Raw genomic sequence first — 18,025 nt, 5'->3', positions numbered from 1 at the left:
TGTCTTTGTCCAAATATGTTGTTGCCTTTTCGAGATATAGAGACCAGATAAATGTAATAGAAGCAGAGCAGCCAAGAGAAACTCTACGAATTTAAGAGAAATGATTCTTTTAAACAAAATAATACAGTTGGAAAGAAGAAAATGAAAGTTTTGAATGTAGGTTAGTGTTTCTGATTGATTTCAGGCATTTCCTGTCCCAGACAGGAAGGTAGTTAACATAAACACTTGGTGACATCACGGAGTGGCTGATTTTCATCAGTTGGGTTTAGTCTCTTAGTTCTAGAGGAATTCCTAATACTTTAGTAGACCAGCTATCTGAGGTTCAAAACTTTGTGGACAAGCAAGATCCTTAAGGACCCGGAGGACTGATCCTAGTGGTGAAGCACCGGACTGACCTACGGAGTCCTAACCTCAAACTAAAAGAAGCATTTAGGATGAATTAGACAGGATGCCTAAAAGCAGCCTTCTCATCTGATACCGCAGACCTCCCAAATGCTCTCCTGGAAGAATAAGCAAAAAATTCCCATTAACACCCTCTTGGGCCTTCTCAGAAGAGTTAAGACCGAGACAGAAAACATCCCACCAAGTCCGAGTGTCCTGTCAGCTCCTGATTACAGACCCGCATGATGGGAATGATGACAAGCATGAAGTTGGCTGAACTGTCCGAATCCAAAAAGACATTAACAGACGGGTTTGCTTGTGTATAGGAGGGGGATGCTTGTTTCTCCCATTTTCACGTGGGCCATTGTGACACTTAACATGCAAGTTAAAGACTGTTTAAATATAAAAATTACATTAATTAGGCCTAAGATTCTTTATCTATTTATTATCTATGCATTAACAATTTCTTAGAATCTCATCTTTTATATCAAACCAAATTATAATATAAAACAGTCAGTAATAATATTGAGTTGAAGAGTGGAAGAGTCCTGGATCTAAGATTCTTAGAATATTCTAAACTATAAATATTAGATCTACCGATATAAATGAATAGTGGTTTTACTCAGGCGAAATAATTAATATTTTTAGTTTCCGTTTCTCATTGACATCTCTATTAGAAGCAGCTGTTATGCAGTTGTGTTTATATAGGCGATTAGCTAAAGTGCCCCCTACTGGAAGAGGCAGTTGTTGCAGGTGAATTCAAACTTCTGAAAGTATTTTAAATCTGAAATTATTACATACTGTTCAATTAATGATAAGTGTTTTTAATTAAGAGTAATTTGCCAGCTGTTTGCTCCACTAATGTTTCATCAGTTCAATTCAGTGGAAAAAAGAGGATTCAGATATAAGAGCCGGCGTTCCACACAGGAAAACTTTTTTAATCATAAAAGTTAGGAGATATTAAACATTTGTATTTGTCACATAGAACTCATTTGTTTCTTTGCCCAGACAGAGCTGTGGTTATGCAGAGGAGGTTTTAGACTTCTGGTTAAAACAGCTCTGCAACTCAAGAGATCAGAGCTTTGTCTGTTTTTTTCTTAAAGGAAAAGTCCAGTCATGACAGAATTCAAACTTAAGAAAGTACTTTAAATATTAAACTATTACATACTGGTTAATAAACGGTAAGTGTTATAATTCAGAGTAATTTTCATGTGAATGTGCTTTACTGGAGGCATCCATGTTTGTCAAAGAACACTACTGCCACCTACTGGTTAGTGACATTGTCACGGTGCGGTATCGGCTGTTGATCAAGTCCCAGTGCTGTATCTGGTGTTTGTCACAACGCGCTATTATCCAAGTCATCTTGAAAACATTCTTCTTCCAAATGTTGGCTACATATTACGGGTTTTTTCTCTGGCCAGAAGTTCGATGGCAAATCATCCCTCTTCAAGTTGGCGATCCAACGACCAACCCGTCCGTGGAGGATCAGGAATCAGAAAGGTGGAATAACTCTTTTTTTCACTTTTACCCGATGTATTCCAGCATCCAGCTGCCATGCACGTGGGCATTGTCAGTTTCACTATAGCTCTGGTGAACTTCAATGGTGAAGTCCTCTGGAAATCTTCAATAATTGTTGTTGATTGCAGATGTGTCTAGTAGTTCCCATTGATTTAGCTTGGAAAGCGGGGAGAATGGCGCTAGTGTTAGGGTGCTGTTTGTCGGGTTTGTTTTTCTGTTTTTCTTTTAGTTTCTCCTTCCACCACTATATGGTGCCCCTTCCCCGTTTTGGCCTGGAGGGTTGTTTCCGGTTTTCCTCCCACACCTGTGGCTCGTTGGGTCATCACCAGAGGAGTATTTGAGCAGCGGACTGTCACCACCTCGACGCCAGAGTTCTTTGCCAGTAGGGATGGGAATCGAAAACCGGTTCCTGTTCAGAACCGGTTCCGTATTTTTCGATTCCATGGCATCGTTTGGCAGCTCGCTGAATGATTCTTTTTTCGATTCCCGCAGCACCAGAGCCGAGAGCGCCGGCTCTGGGGAGCACGACTTACGTCACGTTTTTTACGTAAGTTACGCAACTTACGCAAGTTACGCAAGTTGGAAGAACTATTCGAGGAGGAAGACAACGTGCTGCGGTCACTTTGTGAATCAAAGCCCCGTCTTTCCTTAGCCCAGAGGGTAGATCAGGAAATCCAGCTCTATAAAAGCTTTCCCTCCATCCCCTGCAGGGATAGCGCCACACTGTGGTGGTGGAACAAGCAAGATACGCTGCCCTTGCTATCTGGACTGGCTGAAAACTACCTCTGTGTGCAGGCTTCCTCCACCCCATCTGAGAGGGTGTTCTCCACGGCTGGAGACACCATAAGCGCTGAAAGATCCCGTATCCTTCCAGAAAAAGCAGATATGCTCATCTTTCTGCAAAAGAACTGTTAATTTTCCCTACTACTGTTTTATAATTAGTATTTTTTGTTATTTAAAATAGGTTATTATCCCATCATTTGTTATTAGACATTGTTGGTTATTAAGTTTGTTCTTGTATTCATTTTTCATTTAAACACAGATGTTACTCCAGTTTCACATTTCCTGTGGACATCTTGATCTTTTTGAGTTTGTAAGATTGTGCAATAGTTAAGTAAACAAAGTTGATTCTGATAATCAAACTGTTTGTTCTCCTTTTTCCCCCAAATTGGAATCGAAAAAAGAATCGATTAAGAATCGAATCGTTTCATAGAATCGAAAAGGGAATCGGAATCGTGAAAATCTTTTCAATTCCCAACCCTATTTGCCAGTATTGGGTACTCTAGCCAAAACTGAGATTAGCTGAGTCTAACCATTGTGTCTAAGTTTGCCTTTTTCTCCTTTGTGTTCTCCGGTAGGATAACCCTCCTGATCCGCTGGATAAGCCTGGTCCTTCTACCCCTTTGGTGAGCAAGGGGAAACCTTGATCTGATCCATTCAAGCCCACCTCTGGAAAATCCTGTGATGGTCCGCTCCATCGCTCCTCTGGACCCATCACTAGTCTGCCTTTCCGCCCTCCAATGAGTACAATCTTCTCTGGACCAAACCCCCAAAAACTGGACCCAAGGATCTTCCAACAACCCCTCGATTGTGAGTCTTTTCTGAACCATTCATCAGCCTCGATCATTTTCCCTACGGCCCTTGAACTCATCCTTGAGATTTCCCCCCTAGAGTTTCCGGTTCCGGTTCACCTGATAGCTGGATCTCCCTCTGAGAAAACCTGTTCAATCTATCTCTCTCTCCGAGCTTGTAACCTCTGCAACAAGGGCGTAGGTTTGATTTGAACTTTGGTAGGGACACTATTGGTCAGGTGTCATTGGTGCTATGCAATATGCATGCCCTTTTTTATGCTCGATGTGAGCATCCGTACTGATAAGAGCAATTCATTGTTGAACGAGAAAAGCAACATTTTGCTCCATTAATAAAAATGTTAGAAGCTCTACACTCATTAGATGCTGTTTATCAATGTTTGAAGCATCACCGGCTCTGATGAATGTGGAATTAGGACTGTTTTCCACTTTGAAAACGGTTTCATTTGAACGACTAAGAGAGAAGGTAAATACAGTATTTTCTTTTGAAGATATAGACTTGTGCAGAGTTAAACCCCACTCTAATATTTGTACCTACTATTCTCTCTCTGTATCAAACAAAATAATACATTCATTAAGATATTAACTTCACTATAAAAGTTGAACATCTGGGCTGTAGTTACTCTGTGTCGCCCATTTCAGGTATTTTATCTGGGGCTGAAAAAATTAATCATATTAATTGATTATTTCAATAATCGTCAACTAATTTAGTAAGTGATTCATCATTAACTGGAGAATAGAGACTTTAAAACATACAGTAATATAAATGTAAAATGTGCCTTTCCCCACAGAGCAACCCACTTAGATCAGTTGTTATATCAAAATTGTAAAAATAGAAACAAAAAAATGAAAACAAGTAATATCAACTAAATATCGGTAAAAAGGAAACCCTCACATTTTCTTTGTTAGTTGGCTGTGGCTAAGAATCAGAAATGTTGATGGCTTACAGCCTTTATTTGCCCATTTTTCCAGCAGTCTTCAGAACTCCTGGCTGACTCAGAATATTTTGCTTTGTAAAAGAAAAAAAAGGGTTTCGTTTTTTAGTGTACATGATATTCATTTTTTTTATTGGGACTAGTTTTGTAGCCTAATATTAATTGTAGTAACCGCTGCATTCTAGTGTGAATAAATTTTCAATGTTGTGCTCCAAGCACACGCGGACTAGAAAACAGCCAATCAGAGAGAGAGAAGGCGGAACTTAAGGCAGAACAACCAATGAGAGTTGAGTTAAACAGCGCAGCACAGTTCCATGCGCTGCTACATGAAAGGGACAGGAGAGAGCAAGCAGAGGAACTGTGAGAGGAAAAGAAGCCACTGCTGCAACAACTACTGCTGTAAATTATAAACACGTTGTTCACATCCAATTATTGGTCGGGACAATTAGGTCGGTTCAAAATTTTGGTAGGGACATGTCCCTATGGTCCCTATGCAAACCTACGCCTATGCTCTGCAATAATCCAGTTAACTTCTTCCCTTTGTCTCTGAGTGGTTATCTGCATGTGGGTTAGATCTCTGAAGCCCATCATGACAGCTAGGCTTACTGCAGGTGGCAGGAGGGAGTTGTTACTATATTTGGGCAAAAATGGCCGCTCCCAGACACAGTGATCGCAATGAAAATGATTATGTTTTTTTACTGATTAACATTAAATTTATTAAATAACTGCAAACGTATTAGTTTTAGGTATAAATAATGACCCACTGATTATTCCTCGCTTACCGGACTTTTCCTTCAATGGTGAAACTGGATTCCCAGTTAAACTGACTTCCAGCAGAGCTCAGTAGTTGTGCTTCAGTGTTTAATTGGTTCACTGCGATGATGGCGGTTTGACTCTGACTTCTAATAACTATACATATATTAACAATTAATTACAAAATTAATTAAAAAAATACTTTGGTTAATTATGCACATCAATATACTAACATTAAAGTACTGAATTCAAGCTCTTTGGAACTAGATGTTGTGTTTTATGGGGTAAAGAGAAAATGATGCGTCTCTGCATGTCATCAAGGAGTCTTCAGTCAAATCCTCGATAATTAAGAATTTTTTCCAATATGCCTTTAATTTAGACGCCATAGATGTTTAAATATCTGCGTCTATTTGTTAGCAAAGGCTGTAGGAAAGTATAGTTTGTCTTTACTTAGAAAATATGGATGTTGTGCTCGTTAATTTTCCTGTTGGACCAGAGTAGATAGACTCTGAGATTCTGGCGCCGATCCAATTTGGCCCCCATTGGTTCCTGCCTGGCCACCCTGATTAAAAACTTCTGGCTACGCCCCTGCACTGCTGGGATGTTCTGTGTAAAGTATCTTTCCTCATGGCCACTGTTCCCTCAGTCTGTTGATTTAATTGAGAAGAGCTTCTGTGAAGCAAAATATATCTTTAAACCTTTTCCACACAGAAAGTGATGGTCCCTTTTCAGCCTAAACTCAGCCATATTTAGACGTCAGGATGGAAAGGTTTGGATCGAGGTTCAATCTCTGAACATTCACACTGATCTTCACAAGGAGGGAAATATTAGCCTCTAAAGGAGCAAAACTTGAAGAGGTACTCCAAAACAATTGCAGCTGTAATTAAAATATGAACCTATCTCTCTTTAAATTAGGATTGTGACGGTCTATACATCCAATCCACTGGGGAAAAAAATGGAAATCTAGTTAACCCTTTTTTTCTTAATGGAACAAGAAAATTTACATTTCAAATAAGGGAAAAAAACAAATTAATTGTCTTATTTCAAGTTTATATTATCTAATTACCTTATTTTAAGAGTAAAAATCCTAATTCCATTGGCAAATCATCTTAATCTACTCAAACTGAGGGTAAATACACTTAATTTAAGACATTTTGACTCATTTTTAGGTCGTTTTTGCAGTTTAAGAAAACATTTCTACACAGTTTTATAGTTCTTATGAGAAACGGGGTGAATATTTAATTTTTTTTTTTATTGTTATTTATTTACTTTGGTTGGGAAAGAGGTTATTTGACATCAGGAGTGAGAAGGCAGCTGGATCACACCTGTAGCGCTGATCCTCACCATTTCATTAGGAAAACATCTGTATGAAAAATGGAAGCGTTTTCTGAGCAGAATGAGCTCCAGTGTTGCGTGATCAGCCCGCATGCCGATGCACAAACTGGAAGCACCGATCGGAGACGCAGCTGCGCGTAAAGCTTCACCCCAAACCTGCTTCTCTTTCTTCATCTTAGTTTCCTTCTCACACTCTAACCTTTTATGGATGAAGTTTATAGTGACACTTTAGATGTGTTTTTTTTATATATATACATATAAAAGCACCAGAGGCTGATATTTCAGCCCCCCCAGCAGCCACCAACCTGTAACACGGTCTTCAGGGTGACAGGAGAGACGATGGTGGTGCAGATCTTCTCCCCGCTGCGCGTGGTTTGGCCCATGATGAAGAGCATCGGAATCGCGAGCGCAAAGGACGCGATCCACATGGCGCTGATGAGCTTCTTGGTGCGGCTGCGGGACATGATGCTCTTGGCTTTGAACGGGTGGCAGATGGCCATGTAGCGCTCCACGCTCAGGCTGGCGATGTTCAGCGCTGTGGCGTAGGAGCAGCTGTCCCGGAGGAAGTAGTAACCTCTGCACACCGCGTCCCCGAACACCCACGGGTAGTGGAACCAGATGAAGTTGTAGAGCTCGATGGGCATGGAGAGGACGAGGATGAGCAGGTCCGACACGGCCAGGCTGGCCAGGTGGTAGTGCACGGTGCTCTGCAGGTTCTGCAGGGTCTTTTTGCTCAGCAGGGTGTAGAGAGTGATGGAGTTCCCCAGGGAGCCCACGACGAACAGAGCTACGTAGATGACGGTGACTATCACCTTAGAGTAGATGTCGGTGTTCACCTCCAAGTCCTCCCCCCCCGCTCCTGGAGCGCCGGTGTCATTCCCAACAGATTTCAAGGATTTGTTCCCAAACAGCCGCTGCGCCAGCGCGCCAAAGCCGGCCAGGCTGCGCTCCGAGAGCGTCACGTTTACATTCATCCTAAATATGAAACATGAACTAACCACCTGTGTGCTGCTCTGTGATCTGTGGAGGCTGGAGCGCAGCAGCTTTTATGTTTGGCACCGCAGGAGGCGTGCCTGCGATTGGCGCTGCGCTGATGATGCGCGGACAGGATGGAGCGGGAGCCGCTTCACCTTGGAGCCACTCAGGTCCTACAGTCAAAATAAGGAAAGCAGCATTTAACTTCAACATCTGGATGTCCAGTGGCGGAACTAGACTTTTAACGAAAGGTGGCATAAGAGTGGCAGGACTTTTGCAGACTGAGGGTTCATACAGCCCACTAAAGAAAACCACCTGGTAGACATGAATAAGAACATACCTCCTTATTGTCATCATGTAATTAACTATAAACATCTATGACATCATCAGCCGCTGACACCTCAGCATTGTATAAAGCTGATGATTAGCTCCCCATTGGACTAACTCCAGGTTATAGCAAATGGTTCAGTTAGTGGATGCTGATCACTTGTTTTCTCCTTGTGCTGTTAATTAGTGATGAGTTGTTTGGAAAACTATCGTTAAACTTTGGAAGGTTGCTAATCTGCAGGTCTAAACCTGCTGATAAAATGTTAGTCCATCTTCATCATTTAATAATTCCACTGTCATGATCCTGGGGCTTAATTGCTTCTTCCATTCACCTGTCCTAATCCGCCTGGTTGCTCATTACCGCTCATCTTATTAACCTGTTCCCGTTCTTATTTATGCTGCCTGTTTTCCAGCCATCAATGCCAGATTATCCCAATGAGTGTAAGAGTTTTCTAGCAATCTGTGAGTTTATGATTTCCTGATCTTGACTAGTTTCTGACCCCGGCTTAGATTTCCCCTCAGCTCTTCTTTGGACTTCAGATCTTCTTGCCTGGAAACCTGTTCCTGCTTTCACTCTGGTTGTGTATTCTCCCAACTCTTCCTTGTGTGCTGGTTTCTGCTCCTCAGCCTGCTCCGACTCTTCTCTTGAAACCCTGGGGGCGGATAATAAACGCTTGTTTTGATAAAGCTCTGATCAGTCCACTTGAATTCTAGGTTTAACGTTCTGAGCTTCTGACCCCCACATCTCTGAACAGATGTTCTGGATTCTGGAAAATTTTGTCCTAAATATTTTTCTCAGAACTAAAACAAAACAAAAACTCAATAACGAAATTCAGAAATATTCAGGAAAATTTAGGTTCTGCTGAAAAGATCTGGATCCAAAATGATTTCTTCCGTTCCTCATTCAGTACCAGATATTTCCAGATGCTTTAACTCCATGTGTGGCTTTAAATTTAAAGTGGACGGGGCTGACTTGTTTGTGAAGTCCCGGTGGGAACATTTTGCAAAAAAACAACAAGAACTAATTTAGTAATCAATTAATTGTTGACTGGAGTGTAGAGAGTCTAAAAGATGACTTCAGATGACAGAGCAACCCACTTAGTGCTGTTATTATTCCAAGATTGTCAAAAAATATATGTAATTGTTTTGCATTTAAGATAAATAAAAAAGTGTTTTTGTCTGTCGATATGCTCTATCCAGAACTCCTCAAGTGGAAAAGTTCTAGTTTCACCTGGTTTCATTTGATCTCCTTTAGAGAAGCTTTTGCTGTCCGATTATTAATCCAAAAAAATAATCAACACTTCAGGTTCTGCTGAAAAGATCTGGATCAAAATTATTTCCTCATTCAGTAGCAGATATTTTCCAAGATAGCTCTGATGCTTTCACTCCATGTGTGGTTTTAAATGTGAAGTGGACATGGCCGACGTACGGAATTGTTTGTTAAGTCCCAGTGGGAAAACTTTTTACATAAAAACTTGAATTTTTTTTTTCTCTCCCAGTCTTTCTTTGTTAGTTGATTAAACTCTGCCAAGCGTTCTGCTGAACTGGCATCAGAACTACCAGCAGATTCAATTTCAATTCAGTTCAGTTCAATTATGCAGCGCAACACATGTGAGGCACTTTCCAGTTCAACCAGATCATCCAGTCACATTGATTTAAAGTTTTCTATCTAAGGCAAACCAGTTGATCAACATATTCTCATTATCAGTTCGTATGAAATCGTACGAAAAGTTATGCACAGTATTTCGTACGTTTTTGACGTTTTTCCTCGAAAAAACAGATCAGTGCGCATGCGCAGCCAGACAGACGAAAAAAGCAGATCCGCGGAGGGACGTAACACTGGGAAAAACATTACAATGATCACTTCTTCAGGTCTCTAACTAGGTTGCTTGCTGTTTGGTATCTTAGGGTTAGGGTTAATTGTTACATTCTATGTTATTTATCTTGTCTTGAGGCAAGAAGTAAAAATACTACGAAATGTGACGAAAAAAATGTCAAAAACGTACGAAATTACTGCGCATAACTTTTCGTACGATTTCAAACGAACTGATAATGAGAATACACGGAGTTGATTGCATCGACTCATTGACTCTTCAGCAATCCCTCACACTAAGCATGCTTGTAGCGACAGTGGAGAGGAAAAACTCCCTTTGAACAGGAAGAAACCTCCAGCAGAACTCTCAGCTTACTGGTCTCTGTCTATCATTTTAGAAAGACACTCAACATTTAAAGCTACAGTGTGTAACTTTTAGTGACATCTAGCGGTCAGACTGCAGACTGCAGCAACATGAACATCTCCCCCCCACCGCTTCTCCCCCCCCAACAGTACGGCGAGCGTTACGGGACAAAATGTCTTCCACGACGTCCGCATCACCTACCTTCTCAAGTGATGAGGTTTGTTTACATAGATTATTTTACTGATAGTATTTCATTAGTCTGTGTAGGGTATAGATTTCATGTAGATTTAAGATAATAAATATACCCGTTATTTTTTCTACATCGTTGTGACGTTTTGGCGATCTCGCAATCGCTAGTTTGTTGGCTCTGCGCTGCCGTAGCGCAAAGATGTCTGCCTCCATGGCTGCGAGACCCGCTCCTATGTAATTATAACTAACGAATTCTAAGGCAACGCAAATATTAAGGTTAAGAGGCTGAGCTCGTAGATGATGATAAAATAACATAGTTATGTATAATATATTACATTTCTGACTGTATATCCCTGTAATTATTACACACTGTAGCTTTAAGAATATTTTAATATTATTTTCAATTCAATTCAGTTTATTTCGTTAGTGTAAAATAACATAATTTAATCTCATGATACTTTATAGAAACAATTCAACCAGATCATATAGTCAGACACAGCCAGGCAGACGAGCTCCTAGCCAGCTCCCATGTCAGAAGATGAAGAGAGCACATCCAGTTAGTCACAGTCAGAGAAACAGGACTACACTGGAAAACAGATGAGTGTGAATGGAGCAGGCTAGTACTAGCAGTAGACATGCTGCTCTCTATCAGGATCCAGTGAATGCTGTTCATTGAAGGTGTTCATCCAAAACACTCAACCTGTGGGACTGGATTGCAAGTTAATCCTATTTGAGTCTTTTCTACTCACCCCTTATAGTGAAACAAAGCAGAAGACGATCCTAAAAATGTAAGGAAGTCAGTCAGATTTCTCCTTTCTTTCTTTTAAGATATTTTACTTCTCAAAGTGCGACTCAGTATAACTGTGGTTGAGATTTTATTCTCTTCCTTTCTCTGTCGTAAAATGCAAAGAAATAATGATGACAACTGTGGCCTTGACCTCCATGTGTCACAATTCACTGCAGGCTTAACTGATGGCTGGGTTTTCTTTGCTAATCATCCCCTCACAGCGTGCAGAGATGTTATCTCTGGACGGGAACAGAGGAAATGTTGATCTAATGGCTGCTTAGCAATAGCCAGTCACTGTTCCACCTAATGTTGCAGAGCTGCTCTATCTTTTTATGGCAAACAAACGTACAGAAAACATGTTTTTTTCCACACAGTTGATCAGCCAGTGGTGCGTCTGCAGATCTCGCCATGCTGAGTTTAACTTCATTTCTTTTACTAAGCAAGTCTCTGCCTGTGAGCTCATAGTTCATCACGTTTATTGCATCAGCACCGACAGTTCTCAGCCACTGTGAGGCATCTGCTCCACAGTAATATCTGCTGCCGCTCACATTTTTCACACTGAGAAATTGTTTTTCCTCTAAAGTAGGAAATATTTACACCTAAGGACTGTTTTTGTTATTGAGAAATAAAAAAATGGTAAACCGAAGGAATGAAGTAAGGAAGAGGAACCACTGGTGATGTTATGAGACGAGCTGAAGCTTTGAGGCGTGTGTCGAGTAATGGAGGGGGGCTATTTCTCGAAACGCCTGATTCATTTAGGGGAGGGGCCAAAATTGGTGACTCCCTACCGTGATACCAGGTGACCGCTTTCGAAAGTTGTTCGGACTAGGCAAGAACTTCGGCAGTCACTGAAACAGCCTCAGTATTCAATCAAGACGTGGAAGTTTATAGCAGAGTTGCTCCAGTTGGACTGAGTTTGGATAGATTCTAAGAATAGATTGGTTGGAAAAAACAACCCATCTAGTTGGTTAAAACAAGTTTGGTTAAATTAGAGTCGTTGAGAAATCATAGTTAAATGTCAAATTATTCTGGCTTAAACATGAATATAAATCTACTCTTTATCAGACGATATAAACCTAAAATTTAGAAAATTTCTGTTTAAAATATTTGTTTTTCCCTTATCTTCTGCAGGCCAGTTAGTTCTACGTCAGCCTGAACACCTGAACTAGGCCAATCATATATCAACGGTCATCTGTCAATCAAATTTTTTCTTGATTCATGTGTCGCAGCTAATATACGCAACGGTTGAAACCAGAATCCTTTTCTTTCCCATTGAGTTGCGTCCCAGTGTTCACGGGGATGGACGTCTGTGTCTTCGGCAGGCGTAGAGCTAACAGAACTGGCAGCGTTGCGAGGCAAGGGCTCAAACATGTACGGCTGGAAGCCTTCTACACCAAACCAAGCTTCTGCCGCCCTGGCGTCCTCTTCCACAATATCTTCGTCCCCGCTTTCCTCCTCTAAATAAAAAATGGATGACTGAGGAGACTCATCCACGACCTCCGACCCTAAACTCTCCTCCTCTTGCATGTTTCCGCTGTCCATAGCGTTCCTTGACAGCGTCGTTTCTAAGTCACCAATTTAGTGCTACTTGGTCTCAATGGAATTTCCCATTGGGAACCTGCTAGCACTAAGTTGCTAACTGGTTAGCAAGATGCTTCCCACAAATCGGCCACAACCAAACTTGCTTGCGAACCTTCTGCCACAACAATCCCGCCCCCTTGATAAACGACCAATCACATTCACTTTATTCACTCTTGTAAAGTCGGGCACCACTCGGGAGAATTTGGAAATGCAAATTTGGAACGGAAAAAAAATCTGTTTATGTTGAACGGCTGATTCCCTACGACTTTAAACAATGTAATGATCAAAATCTGACCAAGCCACCGTTTACAGTTGTAACTGCTTTCCTCTGTAGAGTTACTAGTACTAGTGGTGTCAGCTGTAAGACATGGACATCCAGTCCTGGAATTGTTGGTTTGAATCCCACCTCAGACTCTGGAAAGTTGTGATAAAACACAGCCAGTATTTTAGCTGCTGTGACTAATATGTACTGGTTTGCCTTGGTACAAATATAGATTGGGTAAAAACACTGCCAAATTAGATTGATTGATTTACCTAAAAGATTTGTTGAAAACATAACTTCCAAACTGATTAAAACCAAAAACTGTTGAAAAACTATTATTTAAAAAACAAATGCCCATTTTGCACAAAATCTTTCACTTTCTGCTTGCCTTTATTTCACTTAAATGGCAGAAAAACATTTAACCTTAAATGATTATTCTCTTCTAAGACATTCTACACACCAAAAACCTTACAAAAGATTTTATTTTAAATTTATACTCCAGAGTGGAGTCGGTAATAATGAACATTCTCCAGGATTTCCTATATCTATTTCAATGCTTACCTATCTTTATATCAGAAAAGAGTTTCATAGAGTGGGAAAGATTAATATCTCAGTATATTTGGCAGGTAAAAAAGGGAAGGGTCAGATACAGAACGCTGCAGTTAAAGAAGGAGAAAGGTGGACTGGGTCCCCCAATCTACAGGTTTATTACCTTGCTGCCCACTTTAGACCAGAGTTCTGTCTATGCTCTTCATCCTACGATGCAGGGGGAAAAGATTTGGAAGGAACAACAGTGGAAGGAATACCTTTAATATCAGTGTTAATGGATGAGGACTCACAAGAGGGGCTGAGTATCTCACAGGGGTCAATGCTACACACAATCCAGGATTCTTGGAGAAAGGTCATTAACATTTCTAAAATGGGTAACCAGGTAAAGATTCTCAGATGGTGCGCCTTTGATTCAGCTTTTAAACCAAACAAGATTGATGTGAGATTTAGAGGATGGATCTAAAAAGGATTAACTAGCTATTGTACATTTACCCAGAAGGGGGTGTTTCAGAGTTTTGAGGATCTTCGGAGATCAACGGGGTTGGAGAGGGTAGACTTCTTTAGATATCTGCAGGTTAGGGCCTATTTCAACCAAACGAGGACTTGTTAATGTGTTCTAGTCTTTGTTGAAGTCAGGTTCATGCAAACTAGTTTCCATACTGTACAATAGTATTCTATCCTCTAAACCAGGTGACACAGGCTACATAGGATATAAGTGGGTAAAAGAAGGAAATTTATCCATCTCAACTGAAGTCTGGGAACAGATAAATAAATTAACCTGAGTGACCTTGAACTCCAATATATGGAGGCAGTTCTGTTGGAAAAACAATTTCAATTTCAATTCAGTTTATTTCTATAGCGCCAAATTCACAACACGCCATCTCAAGTCACTTTACAGTTCAACCAGATCATCCAGTCAGATTGATTCAAAGTTTTCTATCTAAGGAAAACCAGCTGATTGCATTGACTCATTGACTCTTCAGCAATCCCTCACACTAAGCATGCTTGTAGCGACAGTGGAGAGGAAAAACTCCCTTTGAACAGGAAGAAACCTCCAGCAGAACCAGGCTCAGTGTGAGCGGCCATCTGCTGAGGCCCACTGGGGAAAAGGAGACAGAAGCAGACATAGAAAAAGAAGCATAGATACAAAAAGCAACTGTCAACCAGCTCCACAGGCGGCCCCGTCCAGGAAACACACAGCCAGGCAGACGAGCTCCGAGCCAGCTCCCATGTCAGAGGATGAAGAGAGCACATCCAGTTAGTCACAGTCAGAGAAACAGGACTACACTGGAAAAACCGGCCGATCTCCAGCATCACTGTCCGATATTTTCTAACTGCAGCTCAGAAAAAACATGGGGGCAGCGGAGACACATGTTGGAGACTCGGTGGAACAAACGGGGCAAATCACCACCACATCTTCTGGAGCTGGCCAGCCATTAAAGTTTTCATGGAGTAGATCTGTTCCCACCTAAATAACACCTTTACTGAAAGAATCGCATGTAAATATGAATCCTTATAGTTAGGAAGCATTTCATCTGGTAACTGGATTCTGGGGAACAAAAAACTGCTCAATAACAGGACATTTCCATTCTGGAGAAGATATCTTTGTCTGTTCGAGGTCGACGGGAATCATTCTTCAGGATCTGGTATAAATGGACAAACTCTGTAAAACCACTAATCCCTGTGGACTAAATATGTCTTTCACATGTAAATTATTTTGTACCGTGTAGTGTACCCTGGCTCAGGAGGATGGCAAAATGTTGTTTCCGATCGTGCTTTTCCCCTAATATTAGAAAGATCTAAATACATTTTCATAAGGCTTCATCTCACCATCACCAGAACCACCAATGAGGACCTGCACAGATGGTTTATATATGGCAGAAAGAACAAAGAATTGGCTAAACAGCCCATGGTGAGCAGGTGTGGATAGAAGCAACTAGAAGGGAGCTAGGGGAAAGGCGACTCACACAACACTACAAAATGGAAAAGAAACCAATGGCCAAGAAAAAAATCTGAGTGATATATATCAAAGTGTAACTGAAAACTCAAGAAGAAACTTAAGCAGAACAAAAGTCCACAAAGGGCAAAATCAAGACAGAATGTAAAAAATCTGAGAGATGTTGGGTTGAAAAAAAGGTCAGGAAAGTTTGAAAAAGGTGATCAGTGCAGCCTTTTTTATTCTGTCGACGTGAATTAAAAGCACCTCAAAGGTATCAGTCAGTAAACCAATAAAATGTCTCTTTTGGTTTAAATATGATAACTTCAGTATTATTTCACAGAAAAAGTCTCATTTGTTAAACTCTGTCCTAGCGGGCCGCTCCGCTGCTGGACCCTTCTTTATCCTGAGTCTTCATCAGAGCAGCATCAGTTGAAGTAAAGTCATGATGAGGTTGTTGCTGAGGCCTTTGAATTCACAGCGTCTACATACGCATCCTTTGGACTCACATTCTCATTCAGGGATCCGCTGTAGCTACAAGATCTGCTGGGTCCTGCTTCCTGCCAGAGACGTTACGCTACATGATTGGCTGAACATTGCCACATGATGTTGCCCAGACAACCATAATAACATCACGCAGCGTCCGTGTGCCGAGTCGGGAGCATCTGTAGCGTTAGCGTGTCTAATGACTGATCAAGTTTTACCTGATTGATGACAAAGCTGATGAAACTCTGTTTCAGGTGAACAAGGTAACTGTTAGACCATGAATGATCCTGATTGTTTTCTACTTTCAGTTACTTTAGATCGCCAACGTAATGTAAAAATATAGCAGTGTGGGTTTTATAGGTAACATAGGAAATAATGTGTTGAGACTCCAAAAGAGATTAGATTCTTAAGAAACAGGTTTGATACAGTTTGATACAAGTTGTCCGAGTTGAGTTGCCATATGTTGACGTCATAAGAAGGGGCAGAGCCCCGAGCAGATCTGACCACCTCAGCAGATCTGGTACCTAAAATGTCTTCATCTTTATTAATATCCCTGGAAGCTGATTGGAAACCATGTCTGGCGACCGTCTCTCCTCCAGTGAGTTTGGTGCATTCATGTGTGAGAGAGCCTGTGTACATCTTAGTGAGCTCAAACTGGTCCAAGGAGGTTCATAAGGTTTCAAGTCTTTTTCCAGTATCCCTGCTTCCTCCACAGCATGGTGATGTTGTCCTCAGGATGACACCAGAAGCCAATTAGAAAATGAAGGTTTTTTCCACTTATTTTAAACTCAAATGATTTTATTCCACCAGTGAATTATCTTATTACTTACCTGACCTACATGGATTTCAAGAAAAATGGCCTTACAGATATATTAGTTCCTGCAGTGATGCAGTCGTTGGCCTTTTCTCACATTCGTGCTCCACTGGACGTTCCAGGGCAAAAACTAAAAGCCACGGAAACCAGTTCAGGGTTAAGTTTTACTGATCGCAATAAAGCTACTTTTTTTTTTTATAATAAAAAATGTCTGTGTCCCTGGGAAAGACGGTTAAGCCCAGCATTGGAAAAGCAATCTTGAAATAAGCAAAAAATGTCTTAAATTAAGTGTATTTATGCTTAATTTGAGTAGGTAAATAAGATAGTTTGCCAATGGAATGAGTATTTTTACTCTTAAAATAAGATAATTAGATAATATGCACTTAAGATAATACAATGCAATTGTGTTTTCATTAAGTTAAATTGTCTTGTTCTATTGTCAAAATGTATATTTTACCTCCTTAATCTAAGAACAAATGCATTTATCTAGGATTTGATGTTTTCCAGTGAGTTGCTCTTCTTTGTGTGGACGCCCACACTTTAGCCCTCTCCTCGGTTGATGATGATGATGATGATGATGATGAACTTTATTGTCCCAAACGATATTTGGCTTGGGTCCAGACTCTGGCTGCTCCATAGTTCAAACTATGCATCACATTACATTCACACATCAAATCACAACTATAGAAATTCCATTATAAGAAAAATAAATACATAATAGAAGCATCTTACATTACATTTACAATAAAAATACATCAAAATAAAAATATATATATATATATATATATATATATATATATATATATATATATATATATATATATATATATATATATATATATATATATATATATAAAGACCCTAATATAAAGAATCCGTTATAAAATAAATGATTACGTAAAAGAAGCATGTCAATTTTTATATTACATTGCCAATCCACTATTAATTGTTTGATGCTGTTTATTGCTTTAATGGAAAGTTTAGCAAATGAGTTCTTATAGCGGTTCAGTCTACAGGCAGGGACTCTGAGACGTTGACCTGTAGGAAGAAACTGATACTGAATAAAGAATCTGAGATGATTTTCTGGGTCTGTCTCTTTATTGTTTTATTAGAGAATGTCTGAATTGAGGAATGCTGCTCCGCTGCCATCAGCGTGACAACTGTTTGAGTAAAGCCAGTCAGTTTGGTGTAACTTGCCTTGCAGCAAGCGGATTCTAGGTTCGATTGCCGGCCCGGAGTCTTTCTGCATGGAGTTTGCATGTTCTCCATGAGCATGCGTGGGTTCTCTCTGGATACTCCGACTTCCTCCCACAGTCAAAAAACATGATTATCAGGTTTATTGGCTTCTCTACATTGTCCATGGTTGTGTGTCTCTGTGTTGCCCTGCAACAGCCTGGCGACCCTATCCAGGGTGGACCCCGCCCCTCACCT

At 40.6% G+C, this 18,025-nt stretch overlaps 1 protein-coding gene across 1 annotated transcript in view; it reads right to left on the bottom strand.

Moving 5' to 3' along the window:
- ntsr1 (neurotensin receptor 1 (high affinity)) overlaps positions 1-7,597 on the bottom strand; it is a 39,541-nt gene extending 31,944 nt beyond the window's left edge. The window contains exon 1 of the mRNA XM_038269119.1: positions 6,817-7,597. Within this exon, the coding sequence (XP_038125047.1) occupies positions 6,817-7,485 (669 nt within the window). The 5' untranslated portion in view covers positions 7,486-7,597. The remainder of the gene's footprint in view (positions 1-6,816) is intronic.
- Positions 7,598-18,025: the final 10,428 nt, after the last annotated feature.

The sequence above is a fragment of the Cyprinodon tularosa genome, unplaced genomic scaffold (genome assembly GCF_016077235.1).
Source record: "Cyprinodon tularosa strain WSP-4 unplaced genomic scaffold, ASM1607723v1 ctg720, whole genome shotgun sequence".
NCBI classification, from domain to species: domain Eukaryota; kingdom Metazoa; phylum Chordata; class Actinopteri; order Cyprinodontiformes; family Cyprinodontidae; genus Cyprinodon; species Cyprinodon tularosa.
This window is presented reverse-complemented; position numbering and strand designations above follow the sequence as displayed.